Source organism: Mobula hypostoma, chromosome 14 (assembly GCF_963921235.1).
Source record: "Mobula hypostoma chromosome 14, sMobHyp1.1, whole genome shotgun sequence".
Lineage (NCBI taxonomy): Eukaryota > Metazoa > Chordata > Chondrichthyes > Myliobatiformes > Myliobatidae > Mobula > Mobula hypostoma.
In genome coordinates, this window is record NC_086110.1 from 22,561,636 (window position 1) to 22,579,532 (window position 17,897).

At 41.8% G+C, this 17,897-nt stretch overlaps 1 protein-coding gene across 3 annotated transcripts in view; it reads right to left on the reverse strand.

Annotated features, from left to right (window-relative positions):
* The window catches only part of ripor1 (RHO family interacting cell polarization regulator 1), a 315,583-nt gene that overhangs the window by 67,873 nt on the left and 229,813 nt on the right, over positions 1 to 17,897 (reverse strand). For all 3 annotated transcript variants that reach the window (XM_063066805.1, XM_063066806.1, XM_063066804.1), the window contains exons 4-6: positions 14,643 to 14,721; positions 13,590 to 13,613; positions 10,211 to 10,264 (exon numbers count right to left, since the gene is read on the reverse strand). In XM_063066805.1, coding sequence (XP_062922875.1) covers positions 10,211 to 10,264; positions 13,590 to 13,613; positions 14,643 to 14,721 — 157 coding nt within the window. The remainder of the gene's footprint in view (positions 1 to 10,210; positions 10,265 to 13,589; positions 13,614 to 14,642; positions 14,722 to 17,897) is intronic.

The following is a 17,897-nucleotide window of genomic DNA, read 5'->3' on the forward strand; positions in this document are numbered from 1 at the left end:
GAGTGAGGAAGGATATCAGAAAGTTTTGCGTCTTATTGAAAACAGAAATTTATTATGTTTGCCTTATGAGTTTTAAAAAATTATGAAAAGGAAAGAAAGAGATTAATTTCAAGAGAGGCAAGCTAAGCTTACCTGCTTGCTTCTTTTCAAGAAAGATTGGCTAAAACTTCATTCTCTACTCAAAAGTGAATTGTCAATTATTTTTGGATTATTATATCTACAACTTACTGATCACCCTAACGTACTGAAAGCTGTAGATACAGTATTTTTTTTTTACGCAGGGGTTCTCTGAGACCTGAAAATTATTCAGGGGTTCCTCCAGGGGAAAAAAATTGAGAAAGGCTGTCCGATCCTGCGCAGTAGGCCCTCCATACCAGAGGGTGAAGCAACCAGTTACAATGATCTCCTCAGTACATCTTGTAGAAATTTGCTAGAATCTTTGGTGGCATACCAAATCTGCTAACATATTTACTTGAGGATGATAATTTGGCAAGAAACCATGGATGGTTTACAAAAACCTGCAACGAAATGATGCAAAGAAATACCCTCCCATTTTGTAAAAAAAACGCTGAATAGGTAAAGGCATTCTGAATTTAGCCATACGTTTCTTCTTAAAAACAAAAAAAATTAGCAAAGTATGGAGATGATCCCATCCATCCCTCAATCTCTTTGACCTCCTACTGCAGCATTAGGACAACTATTAGGATGGGAAACAGTTTCTTCCCCGAGGCTGTGAGATTTCTTGAACACCCTTCCACCACCCAGGTCTTATTACTTATGAAGCACCAGTAGTGTTATACTGTTTACTTTTTACCTTGTGGTGTAAATGCACCTTATGCTAAATGTCAATCTTCCAGAATATATTTTATCATTTGTTAATTTATTTCTGGTATTTGTGGTAATATAGCTAATATCTGTGCTGTGTGTAAGTTATACATACTGTGTTGTACACCTTGGTCCGGAGGAATGTTGATTCGCTTGGCAGCATGCATGTGCATGAATGATAGTAAACATGAACTTGATCTATTCGGAGATCAGGGCAAGTGTTGGAAACCTGGCTGCTGGTATTTGGTCTTCAGAGGATTTTATACACTCAGTGAGTCACTGAGTCAAAATGCAAAGATAACTCAGCAGGCTCTGGGTTGCTGGAATGTACTATAAGCATAAAATTAAAACCATTCTGGACCTTTTACATGGTATCATGGATTTGCAAATTCAGCTAGAGGCAACTTTGTGAGAAAATTAATTGCAGATTGCAGCCACAAACGAATTCATCTTCCAAAAAACTCAATTTTGCATGCATCAGCTTCTTCTCTTCTGCCATCAGATCCCTGAACAATCCATGACCCATGAACACTATTTTGTTACTCCTTTTTGATGCAATATTTTTGTAATGTATAATTTTTTATATATTTGCACTGGTGCAGAGCAACAGATTTTACATCAAAGCATCACACACAAAGTGCTGGAGGAATTCAGCAGGTCAGGCAGTGAATAAACAGCTGACATTTGGGCCGAAACTCTACTTCAGGACTGGCAAGGAAGGAGGAAGGATCAAATAATAAAAAAATGGGAGGAGAGGAAGGAGGATAGCTAGAAGGTGATAGGTGAAGCCAAGTGGGTACAAAAGGTAAAGGGCTGGAGAAGGAAGGAATCTGATAGGACTATAGGAGATAGGGATGGAGGACGGGACCCAAGGGGGGGTGACAGGCAGGTGCAAAGAGGTAAGGGGCCACAGTGGGGAACAGAAGAAAAGGGAACGAGGAGGGAAATACTTCTTAACCAAAAGTTGAAATCTATATGCATGCCATCAGATTGGAGGTTACCCAGACGAAATATATAGGTGTTACTTCTCCACACTGAGGGTGACTTCATCTTGGCAGAAGAGGAGGTCACGGACTGACATGTTGGAATGGGATTGGGAATCAGAATTAAAATGTTTGGCCACTGGGAAGTTCTGCTTTTGTCAGATGGAGCAGAGGTGCTCACCAAAGTATTCCCCCAATTACAACAGGTCTCACTAACGTACAGAAGGCCACATTCAGGAGGAGGACATCTTTGATGTACTAGAAAGGAAAGCAGCATCCTTAGAATAGACATGGCAGAGATAGAACTGAGAAAAGGGAATAGCATTTTTACAGGAGGGAAGAGTATGTATAGTCAAAATAGCCATTGGAATCAGTAAGTTTATAGAAAATAGAATAGTACAGCACATTACAGGCTCTTCGGCCCACAATGTTGTGCCAACCCTCAAACCCTGCCTCCCATATAACCCCCCCCACCTTAAATTCCTCCATATACTTGTCTAGTAGTCTCTTCAACTTCACTAGTGTATCTGCCTCCACCACTGATTCAGGCAGTGCATTCCACGCACCAACCACTCTGAGTAAAAAACCTTCCTCTAATAACCCCATTGAACTTCCCACCCCTTACCTTAAAGCCATGTCCTCTTGTATTGAGCAGTGCTACCCTGGGGAAGAGGCGCTGGCTATCCAGCCTATCTATTCCTCTTAATATCTTGTACACCTCTATCATGTCTCCTCTCATCCTCCTTCTCTCCAAAGAGTAAAGCCCTAGCTCCCTTAATCTCTGATTGTAATCCATACTCTCTAAACCAGGCAGCATCCTGGTAAATCTCCTCTGTACCCTTTCCAATGCTTCCACATCCTTCCTATAGTGAGGCGACCAGAACTGAACACAGTACTCCAAGTGTGGCCTAACTAGAGTTTTATAGAGCTGCATCATTACTTCGTGACTCTTAAACTCTATCCTTCGACTTATGAAAGCTAACACCCCGTAAGCTTTCTTAACTACCCTCTCTACCTGTGAGGCAACTTTCAGGGAGCTGTGGACACGTACCCCCAGATCCCTCTGCTCCTCCACACTACCAAGTATCCTGCCATTTACTTTGTACTCTGCCTTGGAGTTTGTCCTTCCAAAGTGTACCACCTCACACTTCTCTGGGTTGAACTCCATCTGCCACTTCTCAGCTCACTTCTGCATCCTATCAATGTCTCTCTGCAATCTTTGACAATGCTCTACACTATCTACAACACCACCAACCTTTGTGTTGTCTGCAAACTTGCCAACCCACCCTTCTACCCCCACATCCAGGTCATTAATAAAAATCATGAAAAGTAGAGGTCCCAGAACAGATCCTTGTGGGACACCACTAGTCACAACCCTCCAATCTGAATGTACTCCCTCCATCACGACCCTCTGCCTTCTGCAGGCAAGCCAAACCTGAATCCATCTGGCCAAACTTCCCTGGATCCCATGCCTTCTGACTTTCTGAATAAGTCCACCGTGTGGAACCTTGTCAAATGCCTTTCTAAGATCCATGCAGATCACATCCACTGCACTACCCTCATCTATATGCCTGGTCACCTCCCCAAAGAACTCTATCAGGCTTGTTAGACACAATCTGCCCCTCACCAAGCCATGCTGACTGTCCCTGATCAGACCATGATTCTCTAAATGCCCATAGATCCTACCTCTAAGAATCTTTCCCAACAGCTTTCCCACCACAGATGGAAGGCTCACTGGTCTATAATTACCCGGACTATCCCTACTACCTTTTTTGAACAAGGGGACAACATTCGCCTCCCTCCAATCCTCCGGTACCATTCCCGTGGACAACGAGGACATAAAGATCCTAGCCAGAGGCTCAGCAATCTCTTCCCTCGCCTCGTGGAGCAGCCTAGGGAACATTCCGTCAGGCCCCCGGGACTTATCTGTCCTCATGTATGTTAACAATTCCAACACCTCCTCTCCCTTAATATCAACATGCTCCAGAACATTAACCTCACTCATATTGTCCTCACCGTCATCGTTCCCTCTCATTGGTGAATGCCGAAGACAAGTATTCATTGAGGATCTCGCTCACTTCCACAGCCTCCAGGCACATCTTCTCACCTTTATCTCTAATCAGTCCTACCTTCACTCTTGTCATCCTTTTGTTCTTCACATAATTGAAGAATGCCTTGGGGTTTTCCTTTACCCTACTTGCCAAGGCCTTCTCATGCCCCGTTCTTGGTCTCCTCAGCCCCTTCTTAAGCTCCTTTCTTGCTTCCCTATATTCCTCAATAGACCCATCTGATCCTTGCTTCCTAAACCTCATGTATGCTGCCTTCTTCCAGCTGACTAGATTTTCCACCTCACTTGTCACTCATGGTTCCTTCACCCTACCATTCTTTATCTTCCTCACCGGGACAAATTTATCCCTAACATCCTGCAAGAGATCTCAAAACATCGACCACATGTCCATAGTACATTTCCCTGCAAAAACATCATCCCAAATCACACCCGCAAGTTCTAGCCTTATAGCCTCATAATTTGCCCTTCCCCAATTAAAAATTTTCCTGTCCTCTTTGATTTTATCCTTTTCCATGATAATGCTAAAGATGTCAATCGACTGTTCGTCTCCAGAGATGGAGACAGCAGATTGTGAAAGGGGAGGGAGTTGTCAGAAATGGATCAAATGAATTTAAGGACAGGGTGGAACTTAGAGGCAAAGTTGATGAAATGGATGAGCTCAGCATGGGTGCATGAAGCAGCACCAATGCACTTGCCATTGTAGCAGTGGATGAGTTGAGGAGCATTACCAGGGAAGGCTTGGAACATGGACTGTTCTACATAGCCAATGAAAAGGCAAGCATAGCTGGGGCCCATGCAGGTGCCCACAGCTCCCCCGAGTCCAGGAAGTGGGAGGAGCCGAAGGAAAAACTGTTGAGTGTGAGGACCAGTTCTGTCAGATGGAGGGTGGTGGTGGTGATGATGATGATAGTGGAGAGAATCTGGTTGGTTCATTTATTGAGAAAGAAGTGGAGAGTTTTAAGGCCTTCTTGATGAGGGGGGATAGAAGAGTCTAGAGACTGGACGTCCATGGTGAAAGTTAGATGCTCAGGGCCACTGAATTGAAAATTAGTGAGGAGATCGAGAAGATAGTCATAGTCATACTTTATTGATCCCAGGGGAAACTGGTTTTCATTACAGTTGCACCATAAATAATTAAATAGTAATAAAACCATAAGTAGTTAAATAGTAATATGTAAATTATGCCAGGAAATAAGTCCAGGACCAGCCTATTGGCTCAGCGTGTCTGACCCTCCAAGGGTGGAGTTGTAACGTTTGATGGCCACAGGCAGGAATGACTTCCTATGACGCTCTGTGTTGCATCTCGGTGGAATGAGTCTCTGGCTGAATGTACTCCTGTGCCCACCCAGTACCTTATGTAGTGGATGGGAGACATTGTCCCAGATGGCATGCAACTTGGACAGCATCCTCTTTTCAGGACACCACCGTGAGAGAGTCCAGTTCCATCCCCACAACATCACTGGCCTTACGAATGAGTTTGTTGATTCTGTTGGTGTCTGCTACCCTCAGTCTGCTGCCCCAGCACACAACAGCAAACATGATCGCACTGGCCACCGCAGACGCGTAGAACATCCTCAGCATCGTCCAGCAGATGTTAAAGGACCTCAGTCTCCTCAGGAAATATAGATGGCTCTGACCCTTCTTGTAGACAGCCTCGGTGCTCTTTGACCAGTCCAGTTTATTGTCAATTCGTATCCCCAGGTATTTGTAATCCTCCACCATGTCCACACTGACCCCCTGGATGGAAACAGGGGTCACTATGAGAAGTGTCATGGATGTTGGTGGAAAAGGACTGAACCAAGGGGGATAGAATGGAGTTGTAACTTTTACTGAGAAAGAAGCGGAGAACTTTAATGCCTTCCTGATGAGGGGATAGAAGTGTATAGGGACTGGACATCCATGGTGAAAATGAGGTGGTGAGGGCCAGAACTTCTATTGAGAAAGTAGCAGACAGCTTTAATACCTGCTTGATGGGGGACAGAAGTACATCAGGACTGGAGATCGATAGTGAAAATGAGGCAGTCAGAACCAGGGATAATAAATCTGACTCTAGTTTGAACAGACACATCAACACAGCAGGCAATGGTAAGACTGGAACCAGAGACCCTTTCTAACCACTTCCTCTCAGAGACAAAAACATTGTTGTAGAACAAAAAACAGCAATTGTTTGCATGATACAGTTTAACCAAACACAAATTCAGCATCAGAAGCAGGGTACACCACAAAAACAGGCACCATGCAATTCATCTCAATAGCTTCAATGCATGTTTGTGTAACCTTTCCATGGGTACTTGCCAAGTTATCAGCTCAAGAAAGTATCCATTAATGGTGATTGTAAAAAGGACGCAAGTGTGTGCACACATCTGCTTTAAAGGACATCTAGTCATTACAGAAACATTTCAGAGCATGCATTAAGCAATTTACATGCCAATACCGTATAAAGAACCTCATCAATAGCAGTACTTCAAAAAGAGGTGCTAAAAACAGAGGCTTCAGTGATAAAGGGTCAAAGAAATTGTCTCTTTATTTCTCAAGCAGTTGGGGAAATCTATTAATTTACAAAAACTGTGCATTTGAAGAGGAAAGTAATAATAATGAGAGGCATGGAAAGTTGGACAAAAAACATTTATTTTTCCTAGCACTATGTGTAAGATACAGCGTTTTCCTTTTGATTAATTACAGAGATTTTAAATTAAATTGGGCCTCTGTGGAAATTCTGCAGACGCTTCAAATTACAAAGACGAGTTGCAATTCTAACATGGTTTGCATTTCAGAAGCACATCAAATGAAGTCAATTCCTGTAATCTGTTCCATTGTGGGGTAATTTTAGAAAATCTGCATTTTAATCAGATTCCCCTAACTAGGAACCCCATAAGTCCTATTGCTTAGATCCACTACTCTGGGGCTCCACCCATTACATCTCCCACAAAATATCAGGTCTTCAATATCATTACCCCATCACCTTAAAACTCCTCCACCACCTCCCCCGACACACAACTCCGCACCGTATGTTAGTTAGCATTCATTTTGAGAGGACTAGAATACAAAAGCAAGGACATAACACTGAGGCTTTACAAAGCATTGGTCAGACAACACTTGGAATAGTTTTGGGCTCCTTATCTGAGAAGGATGTGCTGGCATTGGAGGGAGTCCAGAGGGGGTTCATGAGAATGATCCCACGAATGAAAGGATTAACGTATGAAGAGCAATTGATGCTTCTGGGCCTGTACTTGCTGGAATTTGGAAGAATGAGAGGAAGGGGAATCTCACTGAAACCAACTGAATGTTGAAAGGCCTAGATAGAGTGGATATGGAGAGAATGTTTCTGATAGTGGGGAAGTCTAGGACCAGAAGAGGCACAGCTTCAGAATACAAGGATATCACTTTAGAACCAAGTTGAGGAGAAATTTCTTTGGCCAGAGGGTGATTAATCTGTGGAATTTGTTATCACAGATGGCTGTAGGGACCAAGTTGTTGGATATATTTAAAGGTTCTTGGGCATCAAAGGTTACAGGGAGAAAGGAGAATGGGGTTGAGAGGGATAATAAATCAGCATGATAGAATGGCAGAGCAGACTCAATGGCCTAATTCTGCTCCTATGTCTTATGAACTCTATAACATAACTTTCCAGGCTGTCCCCCAAAATGAATGACTGACAAAAGAGCACCAGCAAATGATATTTTTCCCAACACAGCAAAGTTCAAATCACTTGCCACAAATGACTACTGGGCAAAAGGTTGAGTAGGCTGTTGCTAAGGTTCAAGAACATGAAACAAATGGAGATAAAGAGCTGCAGCTGCAGAATCACGCTTGGTGGTTGTTGTTTCTCCACCTCCGGCAACAGAAACCACCAGCTGGCTGAGTTACCTCCATGACCTAGGCTGCTCTCAAACCTGCGGGTGAGGCTACTGCGTAGGGCTGTGCACTGAGTAATTCTGCCCAGCAGTTGCTGCTGGATGGATCACTCTGAGGTTAAATATACAACAGTCTGCAGTCAAAGGTGCAGAGATCAGGCAACAGTCAACAACTCAACATATTGATGTCATACTGTCATTGGTTAAAAAACTCACTTTATTAACTGTAATTGAATGCGTGCGGATGTCATCCCTATCAGACAACTTTGTTGTTTAAAAAAATAATTTCAGCATCTTCCAATATCGCATGAGCATGCTCTGAATTTCATTTTGGGTGCTCCAAAATGTTTAAAAACAAGTTAGAAATTGTTTTTTTTTTGCTTTCTTGTTGATTGAGAATGGTTTCAACAGGTTTCTCAACCAGCTTCATGACGTCAAACGTCTGATGTAGGTAAAGGTGAAATTCACATCAGACACCCTCGTGTCTTTGTAGGCAGATTTTCTTGATATAATAGGAAACACAATGGGTTGTGGCTAACCACAAAGTCCAGGTCAACCAGGTTGGTGACAAATCTGTCTACATTCAACTTATTAGCAACCATCCAGAGGCACGTATGTGGACACTTATGGGAGCTCCTATGGAAGTCAGTTGAACCACACAAATAGAAAAGGATTCACACTCGCAACAAAGTCACTCAGGTCCCATTTCACTGTGGATGCTAATTTTTGGAAATGCCAGCCACAATGCTTATCTAAACAAAAGCACAGTAGAGGAGCAAAGACTTTGTACAAAAAGTAGCGCAGTAGAGCAAAGAGTGTGGGCTCATCAGGAAAATGTTGTAGCTAGCCTTCAGTAACTGTCTATGACGTACAGTGCTCAAATCTATCATCGGCTGAAATTTTTCATAGAATGGAATATGTTTGACACATGTTAATTAGTCCTTGAAAACTCCGGCTGTAAACAATTAAATATGCAGCTATCCACTACAAAGGTCAATTGCACATAACTAGTGAATGGCAGTGGTTCAAGTGCAGGGTTCAATTCTCCCCCTCCCACATGCCTGCTATCGTTGGTCAATAGCTTTTTATGAGGCTAATGCTGCAACAAACTTTGTTGATCTCACTTGTGGGTGCCTATTGGAGCAGCCGCAGCTTTATAGTTGAATATAATTAAACTGCACGGAATGTAAACGTTCAACATTACATTTTCTATCCCTAAAGACAAATAAAGAGGCAGCTCACTGTCTGCAGAGTCTGGACAGTTAGCATAGAGTGAACATGTCGAGATTCTCCAACAGACTCAATCACGTTCATTGGGATTTTGACATTCCTGGCCGCAGCCAATGATGAATGGAGACATTTTAAACCCCAAAAGGGAAGTACGGTCCAACCTCCACTGGGAAAAATAATGACCCTTCCAACAATAATCTTCACTCATGTGACAAGCAATATTCACACATTGACAACAAAACTCCTATTTAAACCAATGGCTTCTCCGGATGTGCCCCAAACAGATAATCTATCAGCATACTGCACCTCCTATTATTTGCCATATCCTGGGGCTTGGCCTTTACAGACTCTGTTCCTTCACTGCAGCAAACTCTTTATAATTGGTCTGCATTATCTCACAATGCAGCAGCTAACCTTGCCCTCATTGGCACACTGTTGTGTACTACAATGTAATCATGTAGACAGTATAATCAATCTTCATCTTCAGGGTTAGATTCAAGAGACAGCATAACGCTACTAAACATTGCATCATTTCAACCATCAAATGATTAAACTATAGACATGCTGTTATCATCACTTTCTGGATGCTAGGACGTATTGCAAAACAGGGATGTAACAGATTATATAAATATTAACAGTAGGCTCAGGGGGAATTGGGGGCAGCTTTCCTCACTCTGATAGGCATGCATGGTATAAAGACCAATGGAGTATTGCTACAACAGGTTTCGAAAGCCATTGCACCATCTGTAACCTCACTTGGAAAAGACACGTGGCAAGCAGCCCTTAGGCAACCATCTAAGTTCTAAACCAGTCGATGCCTTCACGTGCCTTTGATGAAAACTTCCACAAGAACACTAGTCAAAACTCATGCATTTCGAGACCAGCACAAAATGTGGCTCTTTTCACTACCTGACTGCCTTCAAGAAAACACAAATGGGTTGACATCCATAATGAGTTCACAAGCAGACACAGTAAATTATTAAAAACTTCTCCAGCTACAATCTTCTATCTTACAGCTTTTTGCTCAAAACAAAACTCTCAGCTGTTGGTTTCACTCTGGTGTAAAACACATTATGAAGGAAATTTATAATTAAAATTTTTAATATTTACTATCAGTTTGTAATCCAGGGAGCACGAAGCGCAGAATTAAATATCGCTGTGATGATTGTACGCTCTAGTTTGGCAACAATAAAGTAAAGTAAATACAAGAACTTCATTACAAGATATCATTAGGTACTGTACTTTCTTACCTTACTGACGTGAAACTCCAATCGGCGAATAAACCTTTCAATAGACTTGATTTGCTGCCAGGTAGGAGGAGGATTAAAGAAAGAGACAAAATTAAATGTAATTGGCAAGTCTTTTTACTGAAGCACAATAAGTAAATTTGTGATGTTTTTACGTAATAGCAAGTCCAATATTGTATTTACATTCCCCTATACACAAAAGTTATCTGATTCAAAACACAAAATTCTGAGATGCACCCAGATATAAGCAGCTTTTCAAAACGTGCCGAAGTGTAGGAACCAAATGGAAAGCATGAACATTGGCTAAATGGATTTAGCCTGAAAATATGTGGTGAAAATGAATGAGCAGGGCACTATACATTTAGAATAGTGCATCACCCCTACCAAAAAGACAGGAAAGTAAAAATACTTGGCAAGTCAGTCAGCTTCTATTCTTTGAAGAAGAAAGCCCTTAGCTTTGAGTGGAGTCATCGGTATGCCGTCATGACGGCATTTTTTTTTCTTATTTTTACGAGGCTGAGTTGCTAGCTTGACGTTCAACCCAGCACGGATGGAAAGCGTGCAAGGGAGCCGGCTGGATTCGAACTCGGGAGCCTTCGCTCCAAAGTCCAGCACTGATGCCTCTTCGCCACCAACTGGCAAGTTAGACCTCCTGTCCCATGGTCCTCTCGTATCCCTTTTGCCAATCACCTGTCCTGCTCTTGGCTCCATCCCTCCCCCTCCTGTCTTCTCCTATCATTTTGGATCTCCCCCTCCCCCTCCCACTTTCAAATCTCTTACTCACTCTTCCTTCAGTTAGTCCTGACGAAGGGTCTCAGCCTGAAACGTCGACTGTACCTCTTCCTAGAGATGCTGCCTGGCCTGCTGCGTTCACCAGCAACTTTGATGTGTGTTGCTCCCACATAGACTTCTGTCTTTATTTTATCCATGCACTGATCTAAGAGACTTTTAAATGTTACTAATGGATCAGCCTCAACCACCACCCATGGCAAGCATTCTGGACGTTCGTCACGCACTCTGTTTAAAAAAAAAGCTAACTCTGACATCTCCCTGTACTTTCCTCCACTCACCTTAAACACATATCCTCTCACCACACCCTGGGATAAAGGCACTAGCCGGCTGCTTTATCAATGCCTCATATCATCTTATACACCTTGATCAAGTCACCTCAGGACTATTTACAAAAACACGATTCTGATTCTGAGAGTCAGAAAGATCCTAATTCAAGAGTGCTTTCATCATTATGATGTTCCCTTGTCACAACAAACGAGCCTACATCAGCTAATTATTAATTACTAGTAGAGTGGATAGGGGAGAACCAGTGGATGTGGTATATTTGGATTTTCAAAAGGCTTTTGACAAGGTCCCACACAGGAGATTGCTGTGCAAATTTAAAGCACATGGTATTGGGGGTAAGGTATTGATGTGGATAGAGAATTGGTTGGCAGACAGGAAGCAAAGAGTGGGAATAAACGGGACCTTTTCAGAATGGCAGGCAGTGACCAGTGGGGTACCACAAGGCTCGGTGCTGGGACCCCAGTTGATTACAATATATATTAATGACTTAGACGAGGGAATTAAATGCAGCATCTCCAAGTTTGCCGATGACACGAAGCTGGGCGGCAGTGTTAGTTGTGAGGAGGATGCTAAGAGGATGCAGGGTGACTTGGATAGGTTCGGTGAGTGGGCAAATTCATGGCAGATGCAATTTAATGTGGATAAATGTGAGGTTATCCACTTTGGTGGCAAGAACAGGAAAACAGATTATTATCTGAATGGTGGATGATTCAGAAAAGGGAGGTGCAATGAGACCTGGGTGTCATTATACACCAGTCATTGAAAGTGGGCATGCAGGTACAGCAGGCGGTGAAAAAGGCGAATGGTATGCTGGCATTCATAGCAAGAGGATTCGAGTACAGGAGAAGGGAGGTACTACCGCAGTTGTACAAGGCCTTGGTGAGACCACACCTGGAGTATTGTGTGCAGTTTTGGTCCCCTAATCTGAGGAAAGACATTCTTGCGATAGAGGGAGTACAAAGAAGGTTCACCAGATTGATTCCTGGGATGGCAGGACTTTCATATGATGAAAGACTGGATCGACTAGGCTTACACTCGCTGGAATTTAGAAGATTGAGGGGGGATCTTATTGAAACATATAAAATTCTAAAGGCTAGATGCAGGAAGATTGTTCCCGATGTTGGGGAAGTCCAGAACGAGGGGTCACAGTTTGAGGATAAAGGGAAAGCCTTTTAGGACCGAGATGAGGAAAAACTTCTTCACACAGAGAGTGGTGAATCTGTGGAATTCTCTGCCACAGGAAACAGTTGAGGCCAGTTCATTGGTTATATTTAAGAGGGTGTTAGATATGGCCCTTGTGGCTAAAGGGATCAGGGAGTTTGGAGAGAAGGCAGGTACAGGGTTCTGAGTTGGATGATCAGCCATGATCATACTGAATGGCGGTGCAGGCTTGAAGGGCCAAATGGCCTGCTTCCTGCACCTATTTTCTGTGCTTCTACCTTCAGAACTTGTCAAGACATTTTTGCTCACCTTACCGCCAGCTTAAAAGAAAACTTTTTTATAATGGAAGGAATTTTTGCAAGATCCATTGATGAATACTGATAAGCACCAGTAGGTCAAAGGTTCACCTGCCAAGGTGTGCAATAACCACCAGCCTTTCACTGAACTCTGTATCCACAGGAGAAAAGTTACTATCATCTTCAGCGAGCTACCTGAAAGAACAGTGAGCAACTTCATGCTTACCAGCAAGACCAGAATTCAAGAGTACTGGGCTCACAAAGTCTTATGTGTCTAGCCTGGTTTCCACCACACGAGAGCACACAAGCCTACGTGGCTGCACAGGTGGGGAAAATTAGATAAGGTGCATGCCGTGGATGTCCAGCTGTGTTGCGTGTATCACATATTCAAATTTGCCAAATGTGACAGCAGAGACTATCCAACTGGTCCAGCCATCCGAGTAGATTGAAAGTACATGTTAAATGGGTACTTTTGAAAAGAACAGGATGACTTCAGCTTAGTAATAAGAAGATGTGCAAGTAAAGACATTTGGAATTGACCCTGATCTTTTGTCTGACCTGGTAAGTAGCAAGGTACGTTGCAGCATTGGCTCCAGCAGAGCGTCAAAGAAACTGGCTCACAGAGGGGAAAAGAAGCAGCAGGCAACTGTCAAACAATGCAGGTTGACGTACTTGTAGACTTTTGAACTTACAACCACAGCTGAAGATCCTCCAGATCTCAGACTGGACTTATTAGTCACATGACAAACGGCAAGCCATCTGTGTCTTAGGCTGCAACATAACCACCTCTACAGTTGAGATGCCAACAATCAATTTAATATTATGGTTGTAATATTGCAGGTTCTTACCTTGTCAAGATCATATAGGAATCCCTGAAACAATAAAAAAAACAAGAGTTAAAAGTGCACTCTGCAAGTAACTACTGTAAAACAGCCTAAAATGCAAGTGAGGTTATTCAGGTTTCCACAAAGAGAGTTTCTTTTCTCTATTCATGTGAGTATAAATACATCATGCAAATTTCAACTTCATTTCTTTTTCAGATATTGCATAATTTTATTGACATATAAAAAAGGTTCAGAGTACAATCTTAAGAAAGCCATCTCCAAATTACATTATGAAAAACTTCATTTTTTTTAAACAACCAATTGACGTTGCCTTAAAAGTAAAAATTAAACTGATACACATTTACATGTTGCAAAAGGCCCAGAATTAAGTGTTAATCTGATCAATTGTTCTAGTTAGCTACCCCACCCTCTCTCTCTATTACGCCCGTCACTGCAATGTGGACACTTTAAATCACTTTTTATAATGTTACTTCCATTATAAATACCCGCTGGTATTTATTTACTTATTCTACATCCTTCCTCTAATTTTATTAACTCTCTAAGTTTATATATCATCCTTTATCTTTTTATATAATCTTGCATTCGTAAAATTATTAAATGTAGTTTTGTGTTGTATGCCGCACCCAGACCAACACACCAGAGCAAATTCCTAATACATGTAAACGTTTTGGGCAAATAAAGCTGACCCTTGCTAAGACATGTGGAATAGCAACTGAAAACATAACCAGAAATCAGTAAACATGATGAGACAATCTCCATGTCAAGTGCCAAAATTAACAAGTAAACAAAATAACTGTAGAGATTCTTTCTAAATTCTGTCGGGACCCAGAGTGAAACATACAATAGCAAGAATGCCGGCGAGTTGATTTTAACTAATGAATCTGGGATCCTGCATCTTTCTATACAATTAGTTAACAGGAAAACCCAGTCAACATAGAGCAAGAACTCTCGCTGCAATGAGATTAATGATTTGGCAAAGTCTTTCTCTAGTCATTCACCACAGCAACTGTCAACCTTCAAGCGAACTTCAGATACAACTTGTGCAATGATCCTTACCAGTCTGGAATTCCTTTTCATATCTTTGAGCTGGGCTGTTAAACTGTCCAGTTCCACCTGATGAACTTGTAAGTATGCACTGTCGGTATACAAGAAGCAACATTTGTTATGAGCCACCAGAACCAAATAAGAAAAATATTTTAGAACAGCACAAACAATTATTTAGTAAGAAAACTCAGTCAAATAGAGAAAGAATTCTTATTCCCTTCTTGTAAAGAACTACTGACCATTTCATTTAATAGATCAAATAAAAAAAATGTGATCATCCCTTGCTGATCTACATCCTGTTCCCCAGATCTGTTGTTAATTTCTGACAACTGGCAGGAGATGTGAAAGAAAAGCTCTGCAACTTTTCTCAGCAGGTCTTAGAGGCAACTGTAGAAATGCAAAAAATAATGTTTTCCACTCAGTGGCTACTTTATTAAGTACCTCCTATGCCTAATAAAGTGGAAACTGAGTGTATGTTCACGATCTTCTGCTGCTGTAGCCCACCTTTTCGAAGTTTGACATGTTGTACATTCAGAGATACTCTTCTGCACACCACTATTGTTACACATGGTTATCTTGAGTTACTCTCACCTTCCTGTTAGTCTGGCCATTCTCCCTGACCTCTATCAATAACAAAGCCTTTTCACCCACAGGACTGATGCTCACAGAATGATTTTTTCTGTTTCTTGCACCATTCTCTGTAAACTCTAGAAACCGTTGTGTGTAAAAATCCCAGGAGATCAGCAATTTCTGAGATACTGAAACCACCCTGTCTAGTACCAACATTAATTCCATGGTCAAAGTCAGTTAGATCACATTTCTTCCCTGTCTGAAGAACAAATGAACCTCTTGACCATGTCTGCATGCTTTTATGCATTGAGTTGCAGCCAAATGATTGACTGATTATATATCTGCATTAATGAGGTATACAGGTGTACCAAATAAAGTGGCCACTAAGTGTAGGTCAAACACCAACAAATGAGAAACGCTTTGATGTAGCTCCATTCTGATCTACACAAATGTCGCCCTACCAGCTGAATATTTCTAGCATTTTTTGTTTCATCACAAATTTTTAGCATTTGTAGTATTTAAGGGTAATCAGCATGAGTTTGCATGCAGATCTTACAAACTCAGGAGTTTTTTGATGAGGTGATCAAGAAAGTTGACAAGGGTAGGGGGCAAATGTGGTTTATATGGGCTTCAGTAAGGCCTTTGATACGGTTCCACCTGGTAGGCTGTTCTGGAAGTTTAGATCACATGAGTGATGACCAACTGGACAGACAATTCACTTGATGGTAGAAAGCAGAGGGTGATGATAAGAAGGTTGCTTCTCAAACTGAGGGCCCGTGGCTAGTGGTGTGTCTCAGTGCCCACTGTTTGCCATCTATATCAGCAATTTAGATGAGAAGATAATATGCTGGAAATCTACAGCAACACACACAAAATGCTGGAGGAACAGCAGGCCAGGCAGCATCTATGGAAAAGAGTAAACAGTTGACATTCCAGGCAGAGACCCTTCATCAGGATAGTAAGTTTGCAGATGATGCTAAAATAGGTGATTGTAGTGGACAATGAAAGAAGTTATCAAAATTACAAGATTTTGATCAGCTGAGTAAATGTGCTGCGGTATGGCAATTTATGGAGTCATCAATGATTATGATGGTGACAACAACATGGGATGTATTATTTGGTAAAGTCAAATACTTTCACAATGAATGTCATGGTCCTGGAATGTGTTGAAGAACAGAAGGGCCTAGGGTGCAAGTACATGGTTCACTGAGAGTACAGTCACAGCCAAAAGTTATGATGAAGGTGTGTTTTGGTATGCTGGCCTTCACAAGTCAGGGCATTGAGTACAGAAGTTGGGAGATAACGATGTGTTTGTACAGGATGTTTGTGTGGATGCACTTTGGGTATTGTGTTCAGTATAAGTTGCTCTGATAAGGGGAAAAAAGTTATTAAACTGGAAAGAGTGCAAAACAGATTTAGAAGGATGCTGTCAGGACTTGTTATAGAGACAGGCTGAACAGATTAGGTTTTTTCCTGGAGTGTAGGAAATTGACAGTGATCTTACAGAAGTGCATAAAAATTTTGAGTGTCATAGAATCAGTCTGTTTCCCCCAGACAATTTGAAAATTTAAAAACTAGACAGCACAGGATTACAGGTGAGAGGGGAAGGATTCAAGAGGAACACGAGGAGCAAAACTTTTGTCCCCACAGGGTGGTATCCATGTCGAATAAGCTGCTTTTTTATGGGTTATTTTATTCTTTTATTTTCTTATGGACATGATAAGTTTTGTTTATTCTCTGCACATTGGGTGTTAGACAGTCTTTCTTCATACATATGGGATTTGTTTTTGGGTTCCTTTGTTTCATGCCTGTCTATTAGGAGACAAATCTCAAAGTTGTATAATGTTACATACGTTGACAATAAATGTATTTTGAACTTTGCTAGAGCAAGTGGTTGAGGCAGGTACAATAATAACTTTTAAAAGATAACTTGGACAGGTACATGGATTGGGAAGGTTTAGAAGGTTACAGGCCAAATGCTGGTAAATGGCACAAGTTTGGATGAGCACTTTGCTCAGCATGGACCAGTGGGGCTGTTTCCATACTGTATTACTCTATTTTGCATTTGGCATCAAGCTGTAGGTTTGATTATGCATGTCCAAGTACTTTCCAATTCCCAAAGAATAGTGCATTTCTTCCCCAGTCATTACTGATAACAACAGTAGAAAAAGAAACACGTCTGCTTTTGCTTAAGTTCATATCCCCCCACCCCACCTTGTTATTCAGGCTCTTGCCCCCTTTGTTCCTGGTATCAATGAGGCTTGGTCTGATACATCCACTGCTTATTTCCCTCCACAGATGTTGCTCGACCTGCTGAGTTCCTCCAGCATTTTGTGTGTGTCGCTCAAGATTTCCAGCATCTGTAGAATCTCTTGTGTGTGTGAAATAATTCACACTGATAATTCAGTTGTTAAGACATTAGCATTTTCTCAGTTATTCGACAGATCAATTTGTCTGGAGTCTTCAGCTTGAATCATTAACGCAGTTTCTCTTTCCAATATTTCTCCCTGATCTGCTGAGTGTTCAAAGTATATCCAATTTCATTTCAGAAAGGGAACAAGATCAGATTTGAAACATTCAAACTGCTGTATTCAGTATGCAAAATGCCATTCAATCTCACACTGCGTTTCCCCTCCAGTTATTGCATTCAAATCACCTACAAAATTACAGTTATTCTACGTGAATACCACAGTGTGA